The sequence below is a fragment of the Myotis daubentonii genome, chromosome 15, assembly GCF_963259705.1.
Source record: "Myotis daubentonii chromosome 15, mMyoDau2.1, whole genome shotgun sequence".
Classification (NCBI taxonomy): Eukaryota; Metazoa; Chordata; class Mammalia; order Chiroptera; family Vespertilionidae; genus Myotis; species Myotis daubentonii.
This window is the reverse complement of record NC_081854.1, coordinates 7,725,066-7,751,760: the sequence shown is the minus strand read 5'-3', so window position 1 is coordinate 7,751,760 and position 26,695 is coordinate 7,725,066. Positions and strand designations below refer to the sequence as shown.

The window sequence follows — 26,695 nt, the reverse complement described above, 5'->3', positions numbered from 1 at the left end:
CTGTATGTGCCCAGACCAGGGATTAAAACCGAAACCTTGGTATATCAGGAGACACTCTAACCAACTGAACTACCCAGACAGGGCCATTAAGTGCATTTTCAACTTACAATGGGTTACTGGGATGTGGCTCCACTGTAAGTTGAGGAGCATCTGTACACGGATGGATGGATGTGTGGATGGATGGACGGAAGGAAGGAAGGATGGAGGGGTGGCTCCATGAAGTCTGGACAGATGAATGAAAGGGTAGATGATGGACGAGAGGTTGACGGGATGGTGAATGGGGAGAAAAAGGGAGCTAACCTTTCCCAAAAGGAACACCTTTTGTGGACACTCAACTCTCCAAGCTCCAATGAAACCATTTATTACAAAGCACAGTGGTTGCAGTGGCAGGAAGGGTCCCACTGAGGGGCCGGCTCAACCCCGTCCTGAGTGAAGGGTCTTCTCCGTGCTCCACCCCAGCGGCTGCCGGAGATGACGGCGGTGAGGAAGGGACATCAAAGGAGGGCGCTCACATTACCTGGAGCCTAACTGCCGACCGAGTGACCAAGTTCCCACCCATCAGCGTCGCCTACAGAAGCAGCAGGAGTGCATGTCCGAGGGATCTTTCTAGAAGCTAATCTACAGCAGGCCTGGGTTTCACATTTCTTCTTCCCATTTTTTTTCCGATTCCAAACTGGGAGTTGAAAGAAAGTGCTGGAAGACAGTGGAAATGGCCATGAGTGTCTCCTGCATTCAGGGCGCTCCCTGGCCTGGGGCGGGGGCAGGGGGTGGGCAGAGGGAAACACCACGGACAGGGAAGGAGCACCCCCGCGGGGCTGACAGCTTAGAGGAGGGGTGGGGACACTACAAATTACACACACACTTCCCTCCAGGGGGGGCAGGGGCTGCCAGAAAACAGGCGATGTGATCAGAGAGGAGGTGGGGAGGCACCGCACAGAGGGGCAAAACCGCTATTGAGTAAGAGGCGCCGACAGTCGGTGCGTCTGAAACTGATGACCCTGAAAGGGCTGCAGGTTTTAAGTTTTAAAGTTTCCCTCATTCTAGGCAGAAGGAGGCATGTACGACAGGCCAGCACCGGCAGGAAGACTGGAGTCGCCCACTCGATAAACACGCGTGGAGTCTCTGTGCGCCAGGCCAGCGACGTGCAGGAAAGACAGAGATGCCAGAGAAAGACATGGCCCCGCCCACACGGAGCTCACCGCCCGTGGGTGACTGTGACCAGTGACCGCCCAGTTCACCACCTCTGGGGGGGGGGGGGATCCCCTGGGAGAGGGCGAGGCAGAGACCTGGAGGAAATGGACTAGAAGGGACTTAGCAACTGTCTGTTGGGGCGCCTGGAGGAAGGAGTTGGGGAAAGACCAGAGCAGCTGGGGGCAGAAGAGCCATTTGCCAAGCTGGGGAGACTGGGACGGGGAAGCTGGTGGGAAGCCACGCCCTCACTTTTGGAGCGCGTGTGTGGTGAAGGCCCAGAGCTGTAACCCTGCGGGAAAAACCGACGCACAGCCTGCATTCTCGGGGTGCTGTGACCAGGCCCCCGCGGAGAGCTGTAGGCTGTGGGATCTGGTGTGTGTTGTGAGGCTGGGATGTGAGTGACGGGGCAGGCGGGAAGCAACAGTGGAACCAGAGTGCCAGTAGGACCACGGCTGCGGCGGAAGGAGCCAGGCCGCCCGGGAGGACGCACTTGGCCTGGCTCCCTGAGCCAGGGCACAGCTGCCTGAGGGCGGGGACGTGTGGTGGGGCGGCCTGTGCGCTGCCGGATGCTGAGCGGCTCCCCAGCCTCCACCCACCAGATGCCAGGAGCACCCTCTCCCCAGTGCTGACAACCAAGAATGTCTGCAGAGCCTGGACAGCGTGGCCAGTGGTTGAGCGCTGACCTATGAACCAGGAGGTCACTGGATCGATTCCCGATCAGGACACATGCCCGGGTTGCGGGCTCTATCCACAGCAGGGCGTGCAGGAGGCAGCCAATCAGTGATCCTCTCTCATCATTGATGTTTCTATCCCTCCCTCTCCCTTTCTCTGTAAAATCTATAAAAACATATTTTAAAAAGTTAAAAAAAATGTCTGTAGACAGTGACAAACGGCCCCATTTGTTCTCGACTCCGTTGGAGAGCCCGAGGGGAGGCAGTCAGCCCTGAGGAGAGGGGACCCGGGAGGCCCTCCACAGAGCGTCCACGCGGCCTTGCCAGGCTGTCCAGCGCGTCTGGTTTAGCTTTGGAAAGTTTAACAACCTCGTGGGAAATGCAGCATCTAACTGGGAAGTTGGCCCTGGATTAAACATCCAATGCCACCTGGGACTCAGGGCTGGGTGGGGGGTGGGGTGGGGGTGGAGGCTCACAGGCTCTGCCCACCGGAACCCACCTAGGGCGCCATCCGGAGGTTGATGGGGTCATAGGCCGACACCAGCAGGTCCTGCAGCAGCGAGCGCAGGCCCCTCCTCAGCAAGTCGTAGGGGGGCTTCTCCTCGTACCTGAGGGCCATCACCACCTTCAGGTACTCCCGCAGCGTCTCTGTGGGCAAGACACCCACCAAGGAGGGGCTGAGGGGCGGACCCGGAGCGGGAGCTGCGCCCAGAGGTCCGCCACGGTGCCCCTCGGCTCAGGGCTGCCTCTGTGCCAGGCACTTGGGCACCCCCTGCCCCCATCTTTGGAAAACGTCAGACGTGTGCAACAAACAGTATCGTGAACCCCGCGGTCCCATCACCCGGTCTCAACGCTGTCAACTCACAGCCAACCCGCTCCGTCCGAGCCCTCCCCGCTCCCCGCTGGATCGTTTCACGCAGAGCTCAGCTACTCAGGTCATTTTCCTGCAAACATTTCCTGTGTCTCCAGCGGCGAACGTCTGCTGTAAAGCCCGGAGAGCAGGCGCTGTTGGCCTTGCGCACCCCTGGGTCTGTGTCTGCAAGGGCTCGGCTCAGCTGCTCTCGCACAAAAGCAGCCACAGGCGACCGGTCAACGAATGGGCGTGGCCGGGCCCAGACGTTCAGGGCTGCTGCAGCCTGGACTTCAGGGAAGGTTCACAGTCCTCTTCTGATCCCCTGCACCCGCCCCCCAACCATTTCAAAATGTAAAACAATTCCTGGTTCACCGGCTTTGCAGACACAGGCCCCAGGGACATGGCTTGAATGATAAAGGCTTTTCCCCCCCAAATAAGCACAATACCATCGTCGTTCTTTTAAAAAGTGCCAATTATGACACCAAAACAACAGTCACAATAGTCCCCACTTGGGGGGCAACGTCTACAGCAGCCTGAGGTCTGGGAGGAAAAGCTCATGGAGTCAGGGCTGCAGCAGACGCCGAGGCAGCTCTGAGCCCAGGCCTGTGTTGCATTCTCTGGGCAACCGCGGAGGTGGGGCTGTCCCTGGCCCCTTTCTGCACTAGCTGCGGCTCAGAGAGGCACCGCACCTACGGAAGCCCCGAGCTGGTTCCAGCGGGCGGGCCTGCCTGCCTGACTGTGGAGCTAGAGCTGGGGGCCCCTTTAAGGAGCGAGAACAAAGGCTGGAGGAGAGAGGGACGTGAGTGGCAGAGCCATGATTTGAACCCAGGGGTGTCAGGCAATTAAACAGTGAGCCCTGCCCTAGCGGGTCTGGCTCAGTGGATAGAGCACTGGCCCAAGGACTGAAGGGTCTTGGGTTCGATTCTGGTCAAGGGCATGTACCTTGGTTGCAGGCTCGATCACCGGCCCTGGTTGGGGCTTGCAAAAGGCAACTGACAGATGTGTTGCTCTCACATCGACATTTCCCTTCTCTCTCTGTCTCTCCCACTGCCTCCCACTCTCTCTAAAAGTCAATGGAGAAATATCTTCGGGTAAAGATTAACAACAACTAAAAGGGAGCCCTGCCCTGGCCAGGCAGACGGTGACTGCAATACACCAAGGCTGTGGGTTCGATCGATGGTCAGAGCACATGCAAGAATCAACCAATGAATGCACAAATACATGGGACCATAAATCCCTGTCTCTCTCTCTCTCAAATCAATAAAAAAAAGTGAGCCCTCACCGACCTGGAGGATCCGTGTCTGTCTCATTCTGTCTCCTGTTTAGGGAGCTTTTAGAGGTTCTACAGAAATACTACTGGAAAAACAACCACCCCAAACACAACAAAACAGCCTAAATCACCAGTGGTAGGGATTGGCTTTAAAAGATGGTTTATTCCCGGCTGGTGGCTCAATGGTTAGAGGGTCGGCTGCACACTGCAGGGCTGTGGGTTCAATTCCTGGTCAAGGGCACATACCTTGGGCTGCAGGTTCCATCCCTGGCCTCGGTCAGGAGGCAACCATTGGATGTGTCTCTCTCACATCCATGTTTCTCTCTCTCTCCCCCTTCCTCTCTCTAAAAGCAATAAAAACATATTTTTTAAAAAATGCTGACTTGCCCTAGTCAAAGTGGATAGAGCATTGATCTGCGGACTGAAGGGTCCTGGGTTCGATTCCCGTCAAGGGCACATACTCAGATTGCGGGCTCGATCTCCAGTAGGGGGTGTGCATGAGGCAGCTGATCAGTGATTCTCATTATTAATGTTTCTATCTCTCTTTCCTTCTCCCTTCCTCTCTGAAATCAATAAAAAGATATTTTTAAAAACTCTACAAGCACTGACACAGAAAATCTCCAACGTAGATTTCTTACATGAAAAAAAAAAAAAATCAAGCTGGACACCGTAATACAGAATATGATTTCATTTAAAAAAATCGTGTACACGTGGCTGTGTGTGTGTTGCTATTATTATTCAGACACACTTGCGAATTTTGGGGAAAGATTTTTGCTTTTCTACAATGAGCGTACAACACACGCAATTTGAAAGACTCGAAGACAGCAAAGGGGTGTTAAGGGGAGGCGACCCTGCTTGGATCCCAGCCCCGGGTCCTGCCACAGCCCCCGCCCGCCCGCCCTTGGGGACGTACCTGAGGGCTGCACCCAGTGACTGCACTGTCCCACGAGGGCCTCCGGGGAATGAAGGAACCTGGCGGGACAGAGGTACATGAGAAGGTCTTTCGGGGAAGGGAGAGCAAACCTTTGAGACAAAACGTCCCATCGCCGTACAGCAGACTCCTGTCATCCGCGGCAGCGATGGCCCACAGGGTGGCCGCGAACACCGAATGAGCACGCTCCGAATCTGCTTTGAGGGGAAACACAGCATTACGTTCCCAGGAGCCTCTGGTCACGACATTCTCCTCAACCGACCGGTGCTGCATCACCTTGTTTACGGGTTTAAACCCACCTCATTTATATCGCGTGGATTTGCTCACATCGAGCTCGCTGCGCCCGAGGAAGCTCATCTAGCTCACACACGTGCTTCCTCTGTGAAGCACATCCCCGCCTCCCTGCACTGAGGAACACGAGACGGCACCTCTGCGCTGCGCTTGGGGCCCCTCTGAACAGCGAAATCACCAGCGGGAAGCACATGAAGGTGGAAAATGTGGCGCTGAACAAGCCACATGCAGGGCGCTGGTGCACGGAGTGGGAGCTGAGCGGCGCTGTGTCCGACCTCAGCTGGGATCACGGCTCAGGAAGGTGACTCCACACTGTCTCCGCTCTGAGCCCTGGCCGGTGTGGCTCGGGTTGGGCACTGCCCCGGAAACCAAAGGTTGCTGGCTGACTCCTCTCCAGGGCACATACCCAGGTTGTGGGTTTGATCCCTGGTTGGGGTGCATGCAGGAGGCAACCAATTGGTTTCTCTCTCACATTGATTTTTCTCTCTCCCTCTCCCTTCCTCTCTGAAAATCACTAAAAACACATAAAAAATGTTTTTCCTCCACACTGCGTGTGTCTGAGAACAACCACGAAAACACTGCAAGGTTTGATTTTGGAGTTACAAATACATTTTAGTGAACGTGCAAATTCACAAATACGGAATCTGTGAATAATGAAGATTGGCTATCTATTCACACACAAATATGTGTACACATATACATGTATAAACAACGCCCCCCCCTCGGACCACTCGGGAAAAATGGAAATTCACCCACGTCCTGTGCTCCACACTGAGCCCAGCGCGCTGTACCTTCACCGGCCTGGACCACTGGCTGGCTCCCCAGTATGCACCCGGCCACGGGGCGCTGCCCTCCCTTCCCCCACGGCCCAGAAGTCCCCAAGCCCCGCTCTGTGCATGGCTCTGGGCTCGGCTCGGGCCTCATCCTCTCCCCGGACCTCAGCCTCCTCCCCAGCCTCCTGTGCATGGCCCCAGAGTCTTTCTACACCCAGGGCTGCCCCTGCCCCTCCCAGCTCACAGCCCTCCCGGGCTCCCCAGGAAAAGCCCCTGGCACGCATGCCGGCTCCCCTGGCCTTGTCTCTCTGACTGCCTCCCTCCATCTCATGCTCCAGCCATACCAAACTTTACATATATAGATTTATGGCTGACAGTATCACAGATGCCCCCCAAATGGCTCAAACATCCACCTGCATCTTCTGGTCTCTGCACAAAATGCTCCCTCTGCCCTGGACGGCCTTTCCCCGCCCTGACCCCACTCAGTGGCTGCTCCCCCTTCGGGACACAGCTCAAGGGCTGGTCTCAGGGAAGCTTCACCCCCCCCTCCCTGCCCAGGCAGAGGAAGCTGATCCCTCCTGAATGTCTGGGCACCCTCTGCACAGGTCCACGGATGCCCTAGAGCAGCTGGCAGGGCCCGTGTACGGGAAGGGCCGGGTCCGACCCCTTTCTCCCGCAGCCGCAGGATGTGTGGTGAATGAAGGAAGGAGGCGGTGAGCGATGGCCCGAAAAGCACTCCTCCCCACAACAGGCTGTCGCTGTCAGTGTCCCTGGGGCTTTCCTGCCCGGTTGGCAGCCTCAAGAGCAGGGACCAAACCTGAGTCCTATCTGTGCTTTCCCAGCTGGGAGCTTCACGCACCAGAAAGCCTCGGGCATCACACTGTCCCTTCTAGTCATTCATTCTGTCATGAACTGGGAGGCACAAGAAAATGAATCAATATTTGTTGAATGAATGGGAAAAGGCCACACACACCAGTAAGAAGTCCTGGAGAAGTGAGGGTTCCAGGAAACCTGCACGTGCCAACATCGCCCCCTCGTGGTTCTTTCGGCGACTGCGGGGTCCAGGATGACAGCTATGTTACCGCCCACCTCTCTCCAGGGAGCACCTTTTCATGCCTGGCCCTCCCTTTGTGGCTGTGGTTGAGACCTGGGGCTCTAGAATGAACTGTTGTTCATATTGAGATCATCAATATTAAAATGATTACTAGGACCACCCTGGCCAGGAGGCTCAGGTGGTTGGAGCATCATCCCATACACCAAAGAGTCTCAGGTTCGATTCCCGGTCAGGGCACATGCCTAGGTTGTGGGTTTGATCCTCAGTCAGGGTGTGTACAGAAGGCAACTATTGATGTTTCTCTCTTTCTCCCTTACCCTTTCTCTAAAATAAATACCCCCCCCCCCACAACATATGTCCTTGGGTGAGAATAAATAAAAGATAAGATCTAATTATTACTGAGACCTACTTCATTTACTCTGCATCAACGTGGCGACTGCAGAGCCTCTTAGCGAGGCACTGAGTCATCAATGATCTCCGGTGAAGGGGAAGGTGGGAGAGACGTGAAATGGGAGATATGGCTGTTCTGAGGAGCCAGGGAAAGCAGAGGGAGAGAGGATTCGGCCCAGGGCAGCCTCAGCAGGTGGTTTCGCTGAAGACAGGAGGTCCCCGGGGCTGGCACACAGATGCCCTGGGAAAACAGGGTCTGAATGAATGGGTGAATGAAGAAGGCAGGTATGTGCCACCCTGTTTGCCTGGAGACCCCGTTCCCCCTGCCTGCCTGGGAAGCAGCTCTGCTCTCTGCAGACGGAGTCAGGCACCTTTTGGGTACAGGCTCCTCCCGGCCCAAGGCCAGGTCACGTGCCTCCCTCTGCTCCCACAATGCCCTGGGGGCTGCCGCCACATCACATGCGGAGTCTGCTTCCTATCCGAGCGTCCCCTCCAGCACGGGAACCCCTGCAGGGCTGGGGCACGTCTGTCTGACCTGTGTGTCTACACAGAAGCCCAGGCCTGAGGATGAAGGCTCACGTATGCATTCCACAACTCTTCCGTGAGAGCTCACAACAGGCCAAGCACTGCGCTGTGAACAACACGGCGGTGAAGACAGCGGATGTGGCCCCTGCCCTCACGGACATTTGACTCAGAATGGCCCCGCGGAGGACCTGCTCCCTGCCCCCGTGTCATCTCCCCTCTTTGAAGGCAGAATCCCAAGAGTCAGCCACCACAGGCAGAGACGCTTCCCCAGCCACTGCAGCACAGGGCGGCCGAGAGTCATGTACCATTTCTGGTCCCGCCCTTTAAAGTAATGGGAGCCCTGGCCAGTGTGGCTCAGCGGATAGAGCATCAGCCTGCAGACAGAGGGTCCCGGGATTGATGTCGGTCAAGGGCACATGCCCGGGCTGGATCCCCAGTGTGGGGCATGCATGGGCAGCCGATCAATGATTCTCTCTCATCATTGATGTTTCTCTTTCTCTTTCTCTCCCTCTCCCTTCCTCTCCGAAATCAATAAAAAAAATATATTTAAAAAATAAAAGCAATGGGAGACCGTGGCCACAGAGCTAGGCCCAGAGGACGTGGGCTGAAGCACCCACCGCCTTGTTCTCCCCTTAGGACTGTTAGCCAGAGGGAAGTCAACATCCACCTCATCTCAGCCACCGTGTTTTGGAGTCTCCTTGTCCCTGAGTAACACCAGAGAGAGGTAAAGGGGCAGGTCGCGAACTTCAGGCTCACTGAGCGCTTAGCCCCGGGCAGGACGCCCGCTGCCTGTGTTACTCACTCCGACTCGTTTTCACCTGACTTCCCTTCAACAAGGAGAAACTAGAAAACGAGTGTGACAATGAATCCCCGGGGAGCAGGCAGTGGCCCAGGCTCTGCAGCGCTTCTGACGCAGAGTTGCGAGTGGAAGCCTGGGAGTGAAGGCCTCTCCCCGCCGTCTCTCCCTCCTCCCTTCCGCAGAGACGTTAGGGCCTGTCAGCACCACAGTGAGAGCTCCTTGCCTCACCAACCTTCTGGGAGGGACTGACCCGTCGCCTTTGCCATGAGACGCGCCGGGGCCGTCAAATCTAAAACAGCAGCACATGCCCACTCCCTGACGGCCCCACTGGTGGGCCCCAAGCTCTGACCTGACCACCCCCCAGTCGGACCTCTGTGTTTCACTCTTTATCTCTTCACCGTCTCTCCCACCAACAGGTGTGAGTTCCCAGGGCCAGGGGTGTGTGCCTTATCATCCTGTGCCCGGGGCCTAGAATGGAGCCTGGAGCGTAGTAGGTGCTCAACACCTATTTGCGCAGGGGAGGAAGGCCGTGTGCAAACACCACCAGTCCACCCGAGATGAGCCCGCACCCTCAGGAGACACTGGCTTTGAGGGGAAAGGGTCTTCTCTGGGTGTGAGTCTAGCGCCTCTGCCTGGAGGCTGGTTACCTAAGCTCCCTTGTCTCAGATCGTCGCTGCACTTACTTCAGACCTGTCCTGATGATGACGCAGAGACGCACCGGGCACAGTGCCTGGTGCAGACAAGGGCATGGTACACGTTAGCCTTGAACAGGCCTTTATGAGCAGGCCAATGTGACCGGGGCACGTCCCTCCCTCTGGGCGTGCACAAGCAGGAGACCTGAGGGGGGAAGGGAAGGGCTCCCTGGGGAGTGACGATGAAGCTGGAACCTGAAGGAGGATGAGATTCAGGCTCGGGACCACTGATGCCAAACACACCCCCAACAACACCGTGAATATATCTCAGGGACACAGATACATTTAAGCAGACAAACGCAGAAGCACTCAGAGGTGGTGAACTAGCAATGTCGCTGAAAGTTACAACCTACAGCAGCGAGGGGAAGAGAGCAAGAAACAATGACATTTAGAGCCGAGTACGGCTTCTGCAAACGAAAGACACTCACCAGACACTGTTCAAGGACACAGACATGTCTATACAAACTTTCAGTAAACTCAACGCACATGTCATGATGAGATTAAAGTTGAAGGACACAGTGCTGAACGAGAAAAGCCAGAAACAGACGAGATTTAGAGAATACCATTTATGCGAGTCAAACTCACACAGTACCACGATCACCGTGCAAGTTTAAGGGCACAAATACATTTAAGCAGGCGTTTCAGCAGAACATGTGTTAAGCATGTCTGAGGGGGTGTCCACAGTTGAGAGGAGGAAGATGGGGGACATAAAAACGGCAAAATAAAACGATGAACCAGTGGCACGGCACGCCGAGAACTGAGAAGCACCACGGACCCAATGCTGCTCACTGGGGAGTTTTCCCTCTTCCTGCTCAGCACCCGTCCCAGGGCTTCTGCTGACAATTCCCGAGATACCTGAGGTCTGGGCCTCCGTTCAGACTTCATTTCTGCACTTCAGACATAGACAGCCAACGTCTCCTGATGACCCCTCCTGGATGATTCCTAGGCAACTCAGCCCCCAAGTCTATACCAGGTTTTAAGTCCCAGCCTCTGTACCTGCAGCACTTCCTGTGTCCAGCTGTCCACTGACTGCCCTTGGTGCTGAGGACCACAGCCCCCTTTGCTCACTTCCCTGAGCCCAGATGGCCTGTCCGTGGTGCTGAACCCCACACGCAGCACGTTCCTACTTTCCTTTTGCAAACAGTTGCCTCTGTCTTTGGTGCTGAACCTCATACCCCAGCACTTCCTTTTACAGCCAAACAGGGCACTGTCCTTGGTGCTGAATGTCTTTAAAAAAATGGAACTAGCAGGATCTGGTGGTTTCGTGTGCTGAGGGGAGGAGGGAAAGTGTGAAGACAAACAATAGATCCAGAGACATTGAAGCATGAAACAGATTGATGTACTTCAGAGGGAGGGAGGGGGCGCAGAGAGATTAACCAAAGAACTTATATGCATCCTATATAATAAAAGCCTAATATGCGAATTGTCCCCTCGACCAGGAGTTCAACTGGGAGTTTGACCAGGGGGTGGGACCAGCTGGCCAACCGCCCATGCCCCTCCCCCAGGCTGGCCCCATCCCCAATTGGCCGGACCCCCCATCGGGGCAGGCCGGCTGACCCTACCCCTGCACGGGTAGGTAGTATATGTATAACCCATGGACAGACAATAGTGCGGTAAAGGCCTGGGGAGAGAGGGAGAGGGGGGTAGAAGAAGCCAGTGGGGGGAGAAAGGGGACATCTGTAATACTTTCAACAATAAAGATTAATTTTAAAAAATGAACATGGATGGCTGGTGTTATGATGCTGAGGCAGGGCCCAGACCTAACTGCTCAGGCCGCCCACATGGCCGTGAAGGAATGAATGAGTCATGGTGTCCGGGGCACGGTGACATTTTCCACAGGCCAGGCTCTGCTGAGTGCTGTGTGCCTGACTCCCCCGAATCCTTCCACAGCCCCCTGCAGCGGGTGCCAACAGGATCCCATCTCACTGGGGACACTGAGGCTTGCCGTGGTGTGGCCCGAGTCTGACCCAGGCAGCGTGGCTCCAGAGCCCACGCTCTGACTGCGGGGACAGACGGCAGGGCCTTGGCTCTGCTGGACAGCGCCTCCCCTAATCTGTTCACTAGGTTCGGAGCTTCTGCCCCAGCTGCATGGGTGCTGGGCCCGTGCTGGGCTCTGCTGACCCCAGACTCACCTCTGTTTCAGCTTCATGACATCCTCGATGTTGGGAAGGGATTTTGTCCACGGCAGGTTTCCGTAGAGCCACTTCAGCAAACAGTAGCCCAGGGCCTGGAGGTCGCTGCGGCGGGAGGGCCCTGGGGAGGGAGGGAGGCAGCTCAGGCTGGATGCCTCCACGTCCACTCCTTTCACTCCACTCACTCCACGTCCACCCCTTTCCTTTCTCCCTCTCACTGACTCAACCATGTACTCACACACCCAACCACCCAAACAAACAAAGCAGCTCCGTCTGTTCACCCACTCTTCGTTCTCCTACTCACGTTATTGAGCCTGTTACCCTCATTCGCGCTCTCACCATCCCTTCACCCCGCACTCATTAGCTCACTCCCCATCTACTCTTTCGTTCATGCACCCATGCATTCAGTGAGCCCGCAGAGCCCCGTGCGCCAGGCCCCATCCAATGTCTCAAATTCAAGACGAGAGTTTGGTTGGGTCCCAGTCCTTCAGTCTAGTGGGGGCGATGGCTGTATCGTGGGATGACCTGAGCTACAGAAGACACAACAGGGCATGAGGGAGCCCAGGAGGGTGGACACTGAACACCGCCTCAGTAGGGGAGCGAAGACCACTGGGTTTTATTTTTCTTACGCAGCCTAATGTCACGATTTAGACAGTTTGTGTTAGCCAGGCCTTCCTGGGTGAGCTCAGAGCCCCGTCTAGGGGAGGACGCAGGCTGGCCCACCGATGGCCACGGTATCACGGGATCCGGGAAAGAGGGGCGGAGACCTCCTCCCAGAATCTGCCCTGGGCTCTCTGCTCACTCTGTACACTTCCCGTGGGTAACCTCATTCCTCTCCCAGGGCTCCCGCTGACAACTCCTGAGATCCTGTCGCCATCTGAGTCTCTGTCCACAGCTCAGTCCTGCGTGTCAGACACAGAGAGCCAACTGCTTGCTCAGCAGCTCTCCTGGAGGACTCTGGGGCAACTCTCGTGTTCCAAGTCCACACCAGATCCTGAATGGGAACCTCGCGAACTGTCAGGCTTCCTCGTGCCCAGAAGCCTCCTGTCCTTGGTGCTGAACCACTACCCACAACTTCCTAATGCCTGGGGGACACCATTCTTCTTCTTTTTTTAATCTTTATTGTTGAAAGTATTACAGATGTCCCCTCCTGCCCACTGACCCCACCCATTCTTCATTCTGAATCCCTGTCATGGCTCCCTGAGGTGACCGCAGTGTCTGGTCATCTGCTGTCTGTGGCTGTGAAAACCTCGAGCTGCTCCCGTATGAGAAGCACGTCTCCACAGCCCTAAACCCTTTCTCTGGCCACTTACCGCATCCCTTGTGCAGGTCCATGCTAATGAACTCCAGGTCCCCCTCGTGTGGGCTCCGGCTGCCTTCCTTGTAGGCCACGTGCTCGCCGCCTGGGGAGTAGCGGAAGGCAAAGGCATAGCCTGCCAGGATCACCTGTGTGGGCGAGGGGAGAAGCCATACGGTTTGGAGGCTGGGAGCGTGGACTCTGGAATTAGACATTTCAATCGTGGGTGTAATCTGAAACCACCACATGCCCGACAAAGGAGTGTGAAGTGAAAAGAACCCAAACCAACTATCCCTGTTGCAACATGGCCCCCTAAACCTACTGCCCAGAAGTAACCACTAATCAGTTTTTTATTGTTTCAAATCATTTTTTTGTTTTGTTTGTTTTTTGTTAATCCTCACCTGAGGATATTTTTTTCCATTGATTTTTAGAGAGAGAATGGAAGGGAAGGGCAGGGAGGGAGGGAGGGAGGGAGAGAGAGAAACCTATTGATTGGTTGCCTCCTGCAAGTGCCCTGACTGGGGCTGGGCATTGAACCTGCAAGCCAGGTATGTGCCCTTGACCGGGAATGGAACCTGTGAACCTTTGGTGTGTGGGCCAATGCTCCAAACACTGAACAACACCGGCCAAGGCTCAGATACTTTTCGTCAAGTAACTGGTAAACACGTGTGGACGGGGCAGGGCCCTAGCTTTCCGCAGAGGGATCACGCTATGCCTCTAGTTGGATATCCAGCTTTTTGCACGTTCACGGTGGTTCAGGGCATGAACCCTGGGGCCAGACAGATAATTCAGATGCCAGCTCGGCCCTCAGTGGCTGCACAGCCTGGGAAAGTTACATAACTTCCTGTGCTTTGATGTCTCCGTTTGTAAAATGAAGGCAATGACAATCTCTGCCTTGCAGGGTTGTCACGAGGCTTCACCGAGTTGAAAACAAAAAGTAAAGTGCTGATCAGCCAGCACACAGCCAGCACACAGCCAGCCCATCTGCGTTTAACGGCTCATTGTATTCTGCCCTTTGGACAGTGGACAACTGCTGGTTTGGCACAGAGAGAGAGCTATGTCCTTTCCTTCTGGTCACAGTTGGTGATGTTTAATTTTAAGTGTCAACCTCCCTGGCCACAGGGAGCTCAGATATTTGCCCAACATTATAATGGGTGTGTCTGTGAGGGTGTGGCTGGATAAGATTAACGCTTAAATCACAGTCTAGGCAAAGCAGACTGCTCTCCCCAACGTGGGCGGGCCTCACCCCAATCAGTTAAAGGCCTGAACAGGACAGAAAGGCTGAGTGAGGGAGCTCTTCCTGCGTAACTGCGAGAGCTGGAGCACTGGTCTTCTCCGGCCTTGGACTTGAGGGAAACACGGACTCTTCTTGGGACTGAGCCTGCCAGCCTTTCCGACAGGAACTCGCAGTCCACTCTCCTGGCTTCCAGACCTTGGGCTGGGACGAGAAGGACACCACCAGCGCCCCCTGGGCTTCGGCGCCAACTGCAGATGGTGAGACTCTCCGTCTCCGAGACTGCGTGAGCCAACTCCTTGTAGCGAGTCTCCTTCTGTGCGTTCTGTTGGTTCCGTTTCTCTGGAGAGCGCTAATACAGTTCCGGGATTTTTCTCTGGGATCATCTCTCTCCCACCCTTGGTAACTGGAGTGAGGCCCACCTCATCTACTTCCACTGGGTTGCCAAGCTGAGGGGATTTCAGCCTGATTTGCTGGTGGTGATTTTGCCATCATGAGGGAAGAATCTGCCTGGCAATGACCAATGCACAAACAAGAAGAACCCAGAGACAGCAACGCCAGTTTCCCTAGGACAGGGCTGGCGTGCCTAGATTCAGCCATGCCTGAAACCAGTGAAGTCCTCAATTTCTCCTTTCCCTGGACCAATATATTGCACCTCTCCCTTTTTTAAAAAATATTTTTTAATTGATTTCAGAGAGGAAGGGAGAGGGAGAGAGAGATAGAAACATCAATAATGAGAGAGAATCGTTGAATGGCTGCCTCCTGCATCCCCCCAACCAGGGATAAAGCCTGCAACCCGGGCATGTGCCCTTGACCAGAATCAAACCTGGGATCCTTTAGTCCACAGGCTGACGCCCTATCCACTGAGCCAAACCAGCTAGGGCTCATCTCTTCTTATTTATTCAGGTGAGCTCTTTACATATGATCGATAGCAATTCTTTGTCTGCCATAAGCATTGTAAATAAATGGAAGTTTTGAGCCCACAGAGTCCCCGGGGTGGGGAGGGCCTGGCTATTACCTGGCTCGGGTTCTGTGGGTTCACAAAGATATTCTTAGCTGTCACGTTTCCATGAACGTACTCATTCTCATGGAGGAACTCCAGGGCATCCAGCTGGGGAAAGAAGAGCACAGTGATCTCCCTGAGTCGCACTACGAACGCCAAGAGGCTCTGATGCAAGCCCGGGGCAGAATCCCTCCGTGAGACCCGCGTGCTATGGCCTGCTTGTGCCTGGGGTTGTGGGCAGGTGTAAGCTGACTGACTCTGGGGGAAGCATTAGGAAGTCCACTGAGAGCACACCTATAAAGGTCTTCTAATTAGGCTTTAAAATTTTCAGCATTAAAGCTAACATTTGGTTTTCTATGTATCTCTTGTATCTGTTTCTTAGTTGATTGCAAACTCAGGAGAGAGAAGATGGTTACTTATTGTTTCCTGAAAACACACACACACACATACACACACACACACACACACACCCCAAACCCAATTCCCGTGTATATCAAAGAGTTCTTCTCATTTCTCCTAGAAAGCAGAAATACATTTAGTTAAGCAATTGCTATTTTTATCTCTCACTCCAACGTCTCCGCTGAGCTCCAGGTTCATGGTGTTACTTACATCACGATGACATCCCAATCCCCCCTTGACTCCAAGGCTGTCCACCAAGTTCTGCTTGTCCTACAAACTCTCTATCCCCATAGCCTGGCCCCTCTCCTCAGCCCTCGTCCTGTCTCACCTGGCCTCCAGCACCCATGCAGTCCCTCCCCACAAGGCCCACAGGGTCCTTCTGCATCCAGAGCTGACCTGCCCCTCCCTTGCTCCCACTCCCCCCATGGCTCCCCAGTGCCCTCAGGACAGAGTCCCAGCTCCTCAGCTTGGTAATTCAAAGCCCTGCGTGATCCGGTCACTGCCGACCTCTCCACACCCATCTCTTACCTTTCCCCCTCCACACGTCACACTGCAGGCTGAGCACAAAGACCTCTGGAACTCACCTAGTATGTTCCTCCGTGCTACTTTCATCCCTCCCCCAATTCAAATTGGGTCCTCTTATTCGCCATCATAGCAGGGGGACATTTCTATCCAGAGAACTTGTCACAATTTGTACTACTGTTTAATACAATCCTCTCTGACTAGACCTAAAAAAACATGTCTGTGCTGCTCCCTGCTGTACTCCCAGCCCCTGGGACAGTGTCTGATACCCAGCAGAGACCTCATAAATATTTAAGGAAAGGGTGATGAAGGAATGAATGAATGAACCAATGCCGTATGCTCTCTCTCCCACACAAGCCTTAGCTCAAGCTGTCCCTTGGCCTGGATTAACCTCACGCATCTCCACTCCCACTCTACGCAGGCCCCTTGCGATTTCCCACTCTTGGCTTGGAAAGGACCTCCGTCCGGAAGCCCAAATGAACCCCTCACCTTGAGGCTGGGGCCCTTCCTCACCGGCCACAGCCCCCGAACGCCCTGGTGCTGAGGCTTATCCCTCTGGTCCTAACGGCCTGGGCTTCGCCTGTCAGTCAGTGTGCTCGTCCTCAGTGTCCAGCAGAGGGCGGCCGGGCGAACGTGTCAGCGAGCAGCCTGACCACCAGCAGCGGCGGCCGCCCTGGGTACGTACCAGCCGGCAGGCCACCTGGAACACGCACTGCATGGGCATCGTGTGCTTCGGGTTGTCATCCAGCGCCGACTGGAGGCTCCTCCCCAGCAGGGGGAGCACCAGGAACCTGGAAGACACGACGTCCCAGGTGGAGAGATGATGGGGAGCGAGCAGAACAAAGGACACTGGGGAAGGGGGAAGGGTGCGGGGTGGCCACGAGGTCCTGGTCCCAGGCACGATTAAGGGTTCTGATTGGTGGGGGATCCGCCTGGCTCAAAGCAGGAGAAAGGAAGGAAGCAACTAACTGGCCAATGGCTCCAGGGCCCCAGCCACGTCCCAGCGCATGACAGGGAGAGAAAGGAAGGGGCCAGTGGGCGGGTGGCAAGTTAGGCGACTCACCTGTACCTGTCCTGGTGAATGCCAAAACCAACACAGGTGGGGATGGCCAGTAAGGGGGTTGAGGACAGCTTCTTCCACTTGTTCACTATGGGAGGCAGGGACCTGAGAGGTTAGAGCCATCTGGTCCCAGGCCCTTGGGGACAACAGTCCATTCTCAGACCAGAAGCAGAGTGTCCCTGTGCCCAGGCCAGACCCTGAGTCTCCTGATGGGAGATGCCACCTCTGTGGGTGGGTGACAATGGGGGTGCTGACAGGGTGGGTCTGGTGACCCCTGAATATCATCTATGTCTGCAGGTGACAAGGGGTAAACATGGGGGAAAGAATATACAAATCGGGAGTGAGTGGGAGGTGTAAGAATGGGAGAACTTCTGAATTCACACGTATAGCTAATAAGATCAGAAAATGTCTAAACTGGCCATGGTGCCACTAGATGTTAGCCCATCTTCCAGGACCTCCTTTGGATGGTACAGAGGCAGCAGAGCGCTGATAACAGTTTAATGGCTGGCTGTCCAGGGGAAAAGAGCCCTGGTTTGTACTGTTGGCCAATTTCTATGGTGTAAATACTCCCACCACGGTCACAGAACGTGGAGATGGGAAGGGATTCGTAGCAGCACACAGTTATGTTCTGGTCTCACCATCCAGGTACAAGGATATAAACTACCTCAAGGGTGTAGATTACTGAAATGTGGACAAATAATTGTGAAGTGATGAGTTTTGAGTATTTATTACCCTTCTTCTTAATCTAAGTTATTGTATTGTTAGTTGATGTGATTAAATAAGGGCTATGTTTAACCACTGGCTTGAACTAATTTCGAAATTTTAACACTCGGCTCTCAAGATCTGGCATGAGCTGGCCTCCACCCATGTTGTCTGAGGACTGAGGGGTGACAGGGCCTTCTGTTTAAGCCCCACCCTCCCCACACCTTCAGGGAGAAGCCAGGTGTTCTGACCAAGCTGGTACCTCCAGGTCTGCCCCTTGCCCACTCCCTGCAGCGTACCTTGCGAAAGCTTGGCGGCCCGCAGGAAGAAGTTCTGCTCATTGAACAAGCGCCCATCCTTGGCATCCTAGTGCGGGGCGGAGGGGAGGAGGCTGTCACCCTGGAATCTCTTAGACAAGGGGTCCCGGATCACTGCTGGCCAGGTATTACCCCAGGGTAATCGCAGCAACAACTCAGGTTCCCGGCAAGTCCTGCCGATCGGAACCAAATCCCCGGGGTGCCACACGAGGACCCGAATCAGAGACGTCAAGTGATCTCCCATCGCCCAGGTTCCTTTCCTTTCTTTTATGATGGGGCCTGCAAGTTTTCCCCAGACACGGCCTTCCACTAGAAACTAGATTTCCGAGCCTCCGCTGAAGTGAGGAAGGACCACAGGACAAGTTCTGGCCAACGGGGAGGTGAGCAAAAGCGATGTGGGCAGCTCCCGGGCTATGCCCTCAATGGGCTGGGCAGGCGCTCCCCTTCCTCTCTGTCCCTGTGGCTGGAATGCATACGGACAGTGGGAGCGGGAGCAGCCATTTCAGCCCACAGATGAAGGTTATGGGCTGAGGATGCTGGAGCAACAAGAGAGAAGGAAACTGGGCCCCTTGGTTATGGAACCGTCATATCAGCCCTGGACCACTGTCCCAGACTTCTAAGTGAAAGAGAATAAAATAGTACGTTTGCTAAGACCACTGTTAATACCGGGTCATTTTCCCCCAGCAGTAAAACCAAATATATTGTTTAAATACATCCAGTACAGCTGGTTTCATAAGAGCATAGGGTCAAAGAGAAGTCGTTTCAGAACCTACCTTCCTTCTTTCCTCCCTCCCTCCTTCCCATCCTTCCTTCCTATAAAGCACCTACTGTGTGCTGAGTATTGTTCTGGGCCCTGGAGATACAGCTGTGAACAAAGAATCTTGAGTGCTGGATTCCCTGGGGAACAAGGTAACTACCCCACAGGCTTGCTTGGAAACGCTCAGCCCAGAGTCGGGCACGGAACAGGCGCTCAACAAGCAGGCGCTATTACTTATCTGTGAGCCTGGCTCCGGAACCCTCGCTCTAAACCACTCACATGGCCTCCATCCATCTAGGGCCAAGAGAGGGACCCAATCCAGCTGCCCCAGTTTTCCCGGGGGGTGAGAATGGGTAAGAAAATATGAAGAAATAAAAGTCACCCAGGATCCCAGCACTCGCGCCCTGGCCGGTGTGGCTCAGGGGAGACTTGGAGGTTCCTCTCGCCTCTCTGATCCCTGGGCACTTCCTCATAAACACAGAGCACCACAGGGTCTGGGGTTTGAGTCCCAGTCAAGGGCGTGTACCTGGGTTACAGGTTTGGTCCCCAGCCCTGGTTGGGGTGTGTGCAGGAGGCAACCAATCGATGTGTCTTTCTCACATCAATATTCCCCCCTCCCCCCGCCCCCTGCCCCTCCCTTCCACTCTCTCTAAAAATCAATAGAAAAATACCCTCAGGTGAGGACTAACAAATAAGCAATCCCGGCATCAGGGATGGTGGTGGGGCCCGACACGCCCATGCCCTTTACTGGGCGCCTCCTCCAGGCTGAATGCCGTGACTGGCCTGGCTGCTCTCACTTCCTCCGTTTATTTTTTTCTTTCTGGCCCCTCGAGTGCGTGTTCCCTGTGTTCTAAAAGGTCGGGCATGACTTCCCTGACTCCTCAGCACAGGCACCCCATCTGATTGGTTCTCTGCTGAGCCCCAACACCCAGCACGGTTTTATATTATGGTTGGTGCTCAGTAAATACAGCTGTGAGGCAGGCAGTAGCGGGCAGACGGGCCACCTGACCTGGCTATTCCTGGCTCCACCTCCCAGGCGAGGAGAGTCATCTCAGAGAGGGAGGCGCGCCCAGATCGCAGAGCTGGGAAGTGTGAGAGGCAGGGCCTCAGAGGGCCCTGGGAGATGAAGAACCTCAGGCCCGGCCCAGGCCCACTGCCCCTGGCTCTCCTGCCTGCCCCAGCCCACAGAGAGGCTTGGAGAGCCAGGGTGCACTTGCCAAAGCCCCAGACCCTCCCTCAGCGCGTCCCTCCCCGGCCCAGGGACCGCCCCCCAGGCCCACTCACTAGTTTCAGTGTGAATCTTTGTTTCTGGGCACTCGAATCGGAGGCGGAGACAGACTCAGCTGTGGACGGACAAAATGAGCGAGGTTATGATCTACAGCCAGCATGTCAAACTCGCCGCCCGCATGCAGCCGGCCCGCTGCACGTCTGCCATGCTGGATCTACAGGGAGAGCGAGCGCAGCGTCCTCAAACTTCCCAGGAACGAGCAGCAGCGCTGGTTCCCTGGTTCCCACGGGGCCCAGTGCGTCCTTGGTTTCCAAGAGCTGCTCGTCCTTTTCTCTGCCTCCTTCTCTCTCTGGGACTACCCAGCTATGAACGGGTAATGAACACAGCAGATCGCAGCCTGCTCTCCTTGGAAAAGCCTGCTCCAGGGCGCCCCTCGCTGGATGTCGGGAGGGTCCGGCACTCTGTAACCAGTCAGAGGGGCTCCCTGTGCCCACACCTGTGCTGAGCACCTGCTTTCCTGCCGTGTCTGGAATGGTGGTGTGTTCCAGCAGGGGGGCCTCCGTGACAGCCCCAATATAAACCCTGGTGCAGTCTCTCTAACGAGTGTCCCTGGTAAACACCATGCCACACGTGCTGTCCGCCTCAGTGGGCGTCTGTGTGACTCCATGGGGAACGGGCCCTGAGGTTGCGCTGGTTGGCCTCCCCCTGCCGGGCTGCTGGTCCTCTCCCTGTGATGGATCTCGGCGTGAGAGGCCTGTGGTCCTCCTAGGGCAGCGGTTCTCAACCTGTGGGTCGCGGCCCCTTTGGTGGCCGAACGACCCTTTCACAGGGGTCGCCTAAGGCCATCCTGCATATCAGATATTTACATGACGATTCATCACAGTAGCAACATGACAGTTATGAAGTAGCAACGGAAATAATGTTATGGTTGGGTCACAGCATGAGGAACTGTATTTAAAGGGCCAGAAGGTTGAGAACTGCTGTCCTAGGCATCCCTGAACCTAGGTGGTCCTGGGGACCCTGACAAACTCTCTGCCGTTGTCTACATGTATGGGTAAGTGCCATGTGACGGAGGCAGCTCCCCTTCCAGGAGGACTTGTTGCCTTAGCCCAGCCCCACCCCACTCGTCACGGGCAGCCTTCAGCCCCTCAGGGATCCCTCAGCTGCAGATCCAGGGCGGCCCATAGGCTGGTCAGGGGGATCCAAAGGCCCAGCCCTGCTGGCCTGACATGGGACCTGATGAAGGACCCCCTCTGCCCGGAGCCCCCAGGGGCCAGCTCAGGCTGCCCCGAGGCCTCTGCAACAACCCCTCCATCCTCTCCCCTCCCCGGGCACTGGTCCCTGGCACTTCCTCATAAGCACCTTGCGTGCTGCCCCATTCTGCATCACTGTAAACCCTGCGACGTCTCCGGCCCTGTGCTAAGTGTGTGCTTTACACACACCCTTTCCTTTAACACTCAGGACAGCCCTAGCAAGCAGGTCTACTAATATGTTATTACTGTTGCTGCCGTTGTTAGCGCCACCTGACAGATGAGATGAGAAAGCTGAACCTTAGCAAGGCCGCGCCACAAGGGAGGCTTTGTGCCAGGCCAGCCGGGGTTCAAGTTCAGTCCCGCCATCAACTCTGTGTGACTCTGTCCGAGGCTAAACCTCTCTGGGCCTTCCTTGCCACGTCTGTAAAATAGGAAGCCCACCCTGAGAGGGATGCAAGGGTTCAGAGGGCCCAGGAGAAATGACAGTACCAGCTGGGCGCAGATCAGAGCTGGCTTCACCTCTCACGCGTGCCACTCAATGAACCCACTGAGCACAAGCCCAGCACCACACCGGGCACGCCAGGAGCACTCACTGTGTGGCTTTTAGAATGTAGCAGGCATGAGGGCCACAGCTAGTAGGGAGCAGAGCTGCCCCGGCCCGGGCCTAGCTCATCCTACAGCCCGTGAACTGAGCCATCGCCGGCTGTCCCAGCAGGCTCCCTGCGTCCTCCCTCTTTTTCTCCCTTCCTCATCCCGGTTGTCAGATTTCCGGAGCCAGACTCTGGCTAGTTACTCCCATCTCTGGGATTCGTTTTCCTCATCTATAGAATGGGGATAAGGACAGTGCTGATGTCCTAAGACTGTTGTAAGAATCAGGTGAGTTAAGAAGTACATTGGCCCTCTGCATTGGCGGGTTCTGCATCTGTGGATGCAACCAACTGCTGACTGAAAATGGTTGCAGGGTGGGATTGCTGAGTGTATTATGCAGTTAGGCGAGGATGGCTGTGTCTGTACCGAGCATGTACGGATGTTTTTTCCTTGTCGTTATTCCCTAAACAATGCAGTATAAATTTACTCAGCATTTACACTGTACTAGGCAGGAGCAGTAATTTAGAGATGGTTATGGGAGGATGTGCACAGGCTACATGTGGCCACTGTGCTATTTTATATGAGGCACTTGAGTATCCTCCGACTTTGGTACCCGCAGGGGATCGGGAAGCAGCCTGCGGATCCCGAGGGTCGACTAGTGAAGCAAACCTGTTAGCGTACAGACCTGTACACAAACGCTGACACCACGGCCAGAAGTGGAAACAACCCAAACGCCCGCCCGCTGATAAACGGATGAACCAAATGTGCTAACACACACCCTGGAATGCTGCTCAGCCACGGAGCGGGATGAAGAACTGGCCCACGCGACGACATGACGGGCCGTGAAAACATCATGCTAAGGGGAAGGAGCCGGACACCAAAGGCTACACAGCGCAGCCCTCCGTTTGTCTGGCATGTCCAGAACGGGCAAATCCAGAGAAAAGAATAGATTAGTGGATCCCTGGGATGGAAAGGGGGAGATGAGAGTGACTGCTAAAAGGTATGGGGCTGGCCTGATTGGTTTGGCTCAGTGGATAGAGAGTTGGCCTGAAGGGTCCCAGGTTCGATTCCCAGTCAGGGCACATGCCCGGGTTGCAGACGCGATCCCCAGTAGGGGGCGTGCAGGAGGCAGCTGATCAATGATTCTCTCATCATGGATGTTTCTATCTCTCTCTCCCTCTCCCTTCCTCTCTGAAACCAATAAAAATATATTAAAAAATAAAAGGTCCGGGGCTTCCTTTTGGGGTGATGGAAATGTTCAGGAATTAGATCGTGGTGATGGTGCATAACATTGTGATTATACTAAAACCCACTGAATTGTAGACTTTCAAATAGTGAATTTTATGTTGTATGAATTTTATCTCAACTAAAAGAAAGCATGACCCCCCCACGCCAGAACTGCATAAAGTGCTAAGCACAGGGTCTGGCTTTGAGTAAGTATTCAGTAAATGTTAGGGTGATAATTACTAACACTTCCAGCAGTTATTTTCTTTGTTGTAACAAGGTGTCCATTATTTTTTATACATAAATTTTTATTGATTTTGAAGAGGAAAGGAGAATATGAGAGAGATAGAAACATCAATGATGAGAGAGAACCATTGATTGGCTGCCTCCTGCATGCCCCCTACTGGGCACCGAGCCCACAACCCAGGCATGCGCCCTTGGCCAGAATCGAACCCGGGACCCTTCAGTCCACAGGCCGATGCTCTACCCGCTGAGCCAAACCAGCTAGGGCCAAGGTGTCCATTTTTTGATGTTTGACGACAGCTTTTGAGTCCGGCCCTGCCTCTTCCCCTCCCACCCCGCATCTGCACGAGCTGATGAGAAAGCCGAGGTTCCCTCCTTTGGTGCTGGTGGGAGAGGCAAACCATGGGAGGCCATGGCCGGTGTGGGAACTCTCACCTCAGCTCCACCACTTAACCTCAATAAACACCCAGGCCCGGTGCCTTTCCTTGCGATCGCAGGACATTTCAGACCTGCTCCTCCCAGACAACCATGCAAGCAATAAACCTTTCATATCCGCCTGGTGTGTGGCATCATCAGTCTTAACAGTCAAACCAAATATGGGTGGGGCTGGGGGGACATTATATCTCTGCAGGGTAGAGATTCATCCCTGTTCTTAACACTCGTCACACCGGGCCTGCATTCCCACATGACTCCAGCAGGTGGAGCCGAAGACTCCGGTCTCCAGCTGCCCAGTCGCCACCACTCCCACTGCCTTACCCCCAGCCTCCTGCACTCATTTACTCCACCTGCGTGGCCCCTGTGAGTGGGCAGTCTGTGGTCCCACGTCTAAGAGAAATTTGCCTGGAGGCAGGTGTGCAGCTGGGCTATGGCTTCCATTTTCATTCACAGAAAGGGGTTCCCCCTCCCTCTGCCCGGGTTCCAAGAGGCCGGGCCCAGCCCAGCACCTGCCCACTTGTAGGCAGAGTGTACCTTCATAGAAAATGCCCTGGTCGTCTCTGGTCTGCAGGGGTCCCAGCTTCCAGTGCCGTCCGTTCTTGTCCATCAGCACTGTCCCAATGGGCAAAGCCTCAAGGGAGATGGTCGCACGCCTCCGCTTCGGAGTCTGAGGGCTTTTCTTCTTCATCTGCGGGCTGCTTTTGGGGGTTAGCGGACTGCCCCCTACAGCAGGCGGCCAGAATAAAGGAAAATCCAGGAGAGAAAAGTTGAATGAATAATGAGACAATAATCATAGTTCTGTTCATTTACTCATTTGTTCAATGAAAAACAACAACAAAATGGTTCCTGAAACCTCTCATGGGTCAGGTCTTTGTGACAAAGCTGGGGACCCAGACATGAGTCAGACCTGGGCCCCTCCCACCAGAGCCCCTACTTGGGTGGGGGAGTCTAACCTGGACACAGCCCGTCAGGCAAGGCAGTACAGAGAGATATGAAAAGGAGACTGACTGTGCCTGGAGAAGTCAGGGAAGGCTTCCAGGAGGAGGGGACATTGGAGTTCAGTCCTGTTGAATGAACAGAACTTGCCAGGGGGAAAAAGACATTCTAGACACGCAACCAAAAACATCCCGAGACAGGACCTGGCCTTGTGCTAAGTATAAAGACATTGGTTAGGCTGAGGCCCTGCCCTTGACTGGCTCCCAGGCTGGCAAGAGAATGGGGTGGCGTGGTGAGGAGGAAACGGTATCAGCTGGACATGGACACAGGAAAAAATACGAACATCCCCATCCATCCCACCTACCATCTACCCAAAGCACAAGAGGTGGTGGGGCCTACAGGGTAACAAGGGACAAAGAGGAGACACCACGGGCTGTGACTTCAGATCTCAGGGCCTGGGAGGGAGACCGGCTTGTGGTCCTCACGCCTCCTTTACCCACTGGCTGCCTTGAGAGCCTAGAGGGGACTTGCGCTCAAATGACTGGCACTGGCACTGTGGGGGCACAGACGGAGAGCGCAGAGGGTCTCAGGGAGAGGAGATGGCCTTGACCCGGCCTGTGGTGCTCGGAAAGGCTTCCTGGAGACCTGACCCCGAGCTGGGGAAGTGGCCGCGCCAGCAAAGCAGGGAGCGTGCCCTGCTGAGGGAACAGATAGGCAAAGACCAGAGGCTGAGGCCCTAGACAGCACCTCCAGAAAGTAAGTTTTCTGCGCACAGGGCTGTGGTGAGAGCTAAGACAGGAACCAGCCACACCGAGTCTCAGATGCCAGGCTGAAGAGGTGAGATTGTGGGGCAACGGGAACAGCAGGTGACTGTGAGCAGGGAGGGAGGGGGTCAACTCTGGAGGGAGAACCTGGAGGCTGGGATAAGGATCCAGGCAGGTGTGAGTGATGCCTGGGCACCCAACACGGTCCGATGACCCGCCTTTAACCCATCCCGAGTCAGGCCAGATTGATCCTAACACTCACCTTTGGGCTTCAAGGTATTAATACCTTTGGGACTCAAGGTATCTTCAGACCCAGAACTGTTGCAGTTTGACACGTAGGATGAGGAAGACGTGCTACAGCTGGACCACTTCACTCTCTTGGGAGAGGACTCATAGCTGGGGTTCTTTCTCCTTGAGCCTAGGGAAAGGAGGACCGAATGCAAACCGGAGTCACGAAGGCCCTTCCCAGGGAACATGAAACCAGAAGCCCAAGTTCAGAGTCAACCACTCCCTTCCCTTCGACCCTCACAGCCAGGTCTTGCTGCTTCTTCGGGGGGCTTGGTCTCTCTTGTATCACTCTGTCACTCTCTACTGTCTTTTAGGTAATTTCTCCAGATCTATCTCCTAGTTCACAATTCTCTCTTCCGCTCTGTCTGGTCTGCAGTGTAAACAATCCGATGAGTTTCTGATTGCTGTGAGATTCGTTTTCATCATCACAGGTGTTGTTTGGCTCTTTCCCAGGTCTGCCAGGTCAAATCTAACTAGCTTTTGTTCCTTCATTGTATTTTTAACTTCTTCCTTTATTTCTTTAAACACATTAAAGGTGCTCTGCACGTGGCCTCATCTGTTAATTCCAAGGTGTCTGGTCAGCGCAGGTCTGATTCTGTGGCTTGTTTCCTGGTATCCTCTGATTGGTTGAGAGCTCACATACCCGGGGAATTCTCTCAGGTCAATCTTTAAAGGGTGCTCCACAAAAAGATATGCCTCAGTTGGGGAGGGGCACCCACACCTCATCACTCACTTTACGCTAACTTTTCCCCGTGGGTTTTCTTGGGGCTGCACAGTTCCGTATGAATGCTGGCCCCAAACTGGTGAGGATGCAAGCTCTTGGCTAGAAATTCTTAGATAGGACATTCCGCCTTTTTTTTTTCATCCACAACC

The 26,695-nt window shown here is 54.9% G+C and overlaps 1 protein-coding gene across 1 annotated transcript in view; it reads right to left on the bottom strand.

Moving 5' to 3' along the window:
- Positions 1-345: 345 nt before the first annotated feature.
- VRK3 (VRK serine/threonine kinase 3) overlaps positions 346-26,695 on the bottom strand; it is a 36,515-nt gene continuing 10,165 nt past the window's right edge. Inside the window, exons 4-15 of the mRNA XM_059665357.1 lie at positions 25,797-25,952; positions 24,369-24,557; positions 20,148-20,206; positions 18,089-18,155; positions 17,091-17,175; positions 16,713-16,818; positions 15,122-15,214; positions 12,886-13,018; positions 11,573-11,693; positions 4,899-4,957; positions 2,362-2,510; positions 346-693 (exon numbers count right to left, since the gene is read on the bottom strand). Coding sequence (XP_059521340.1) covers positions 2,362-2,510; positions 4,899-4,957; positions 11,573-11,693; positions 12,886-13,018; positions 15,122-15,214; positions 16,713-16,818; positions 17,091-17,175; positions 18,089-18,155; positions 20,148-20,206; positions 24,369-24,557; positions 25,797-25,952 — 1,217 coding nt within the window. The 3' untranslated portion in view covers positions 346-693. The remainder of the gene's footprint in view (positions 694-2,361; positions 2,511-4,898; positions 4,958-11,572; positions 11,694-12,885; positions 13,019-15,121; positions 15,215-16,712; positions 16,819-17,090; positions 17,176-18,088; positions 18,156-20,147; positions 20,207-24,368; positions 24,558-25,796; positions 25,953-26,695) is intronic.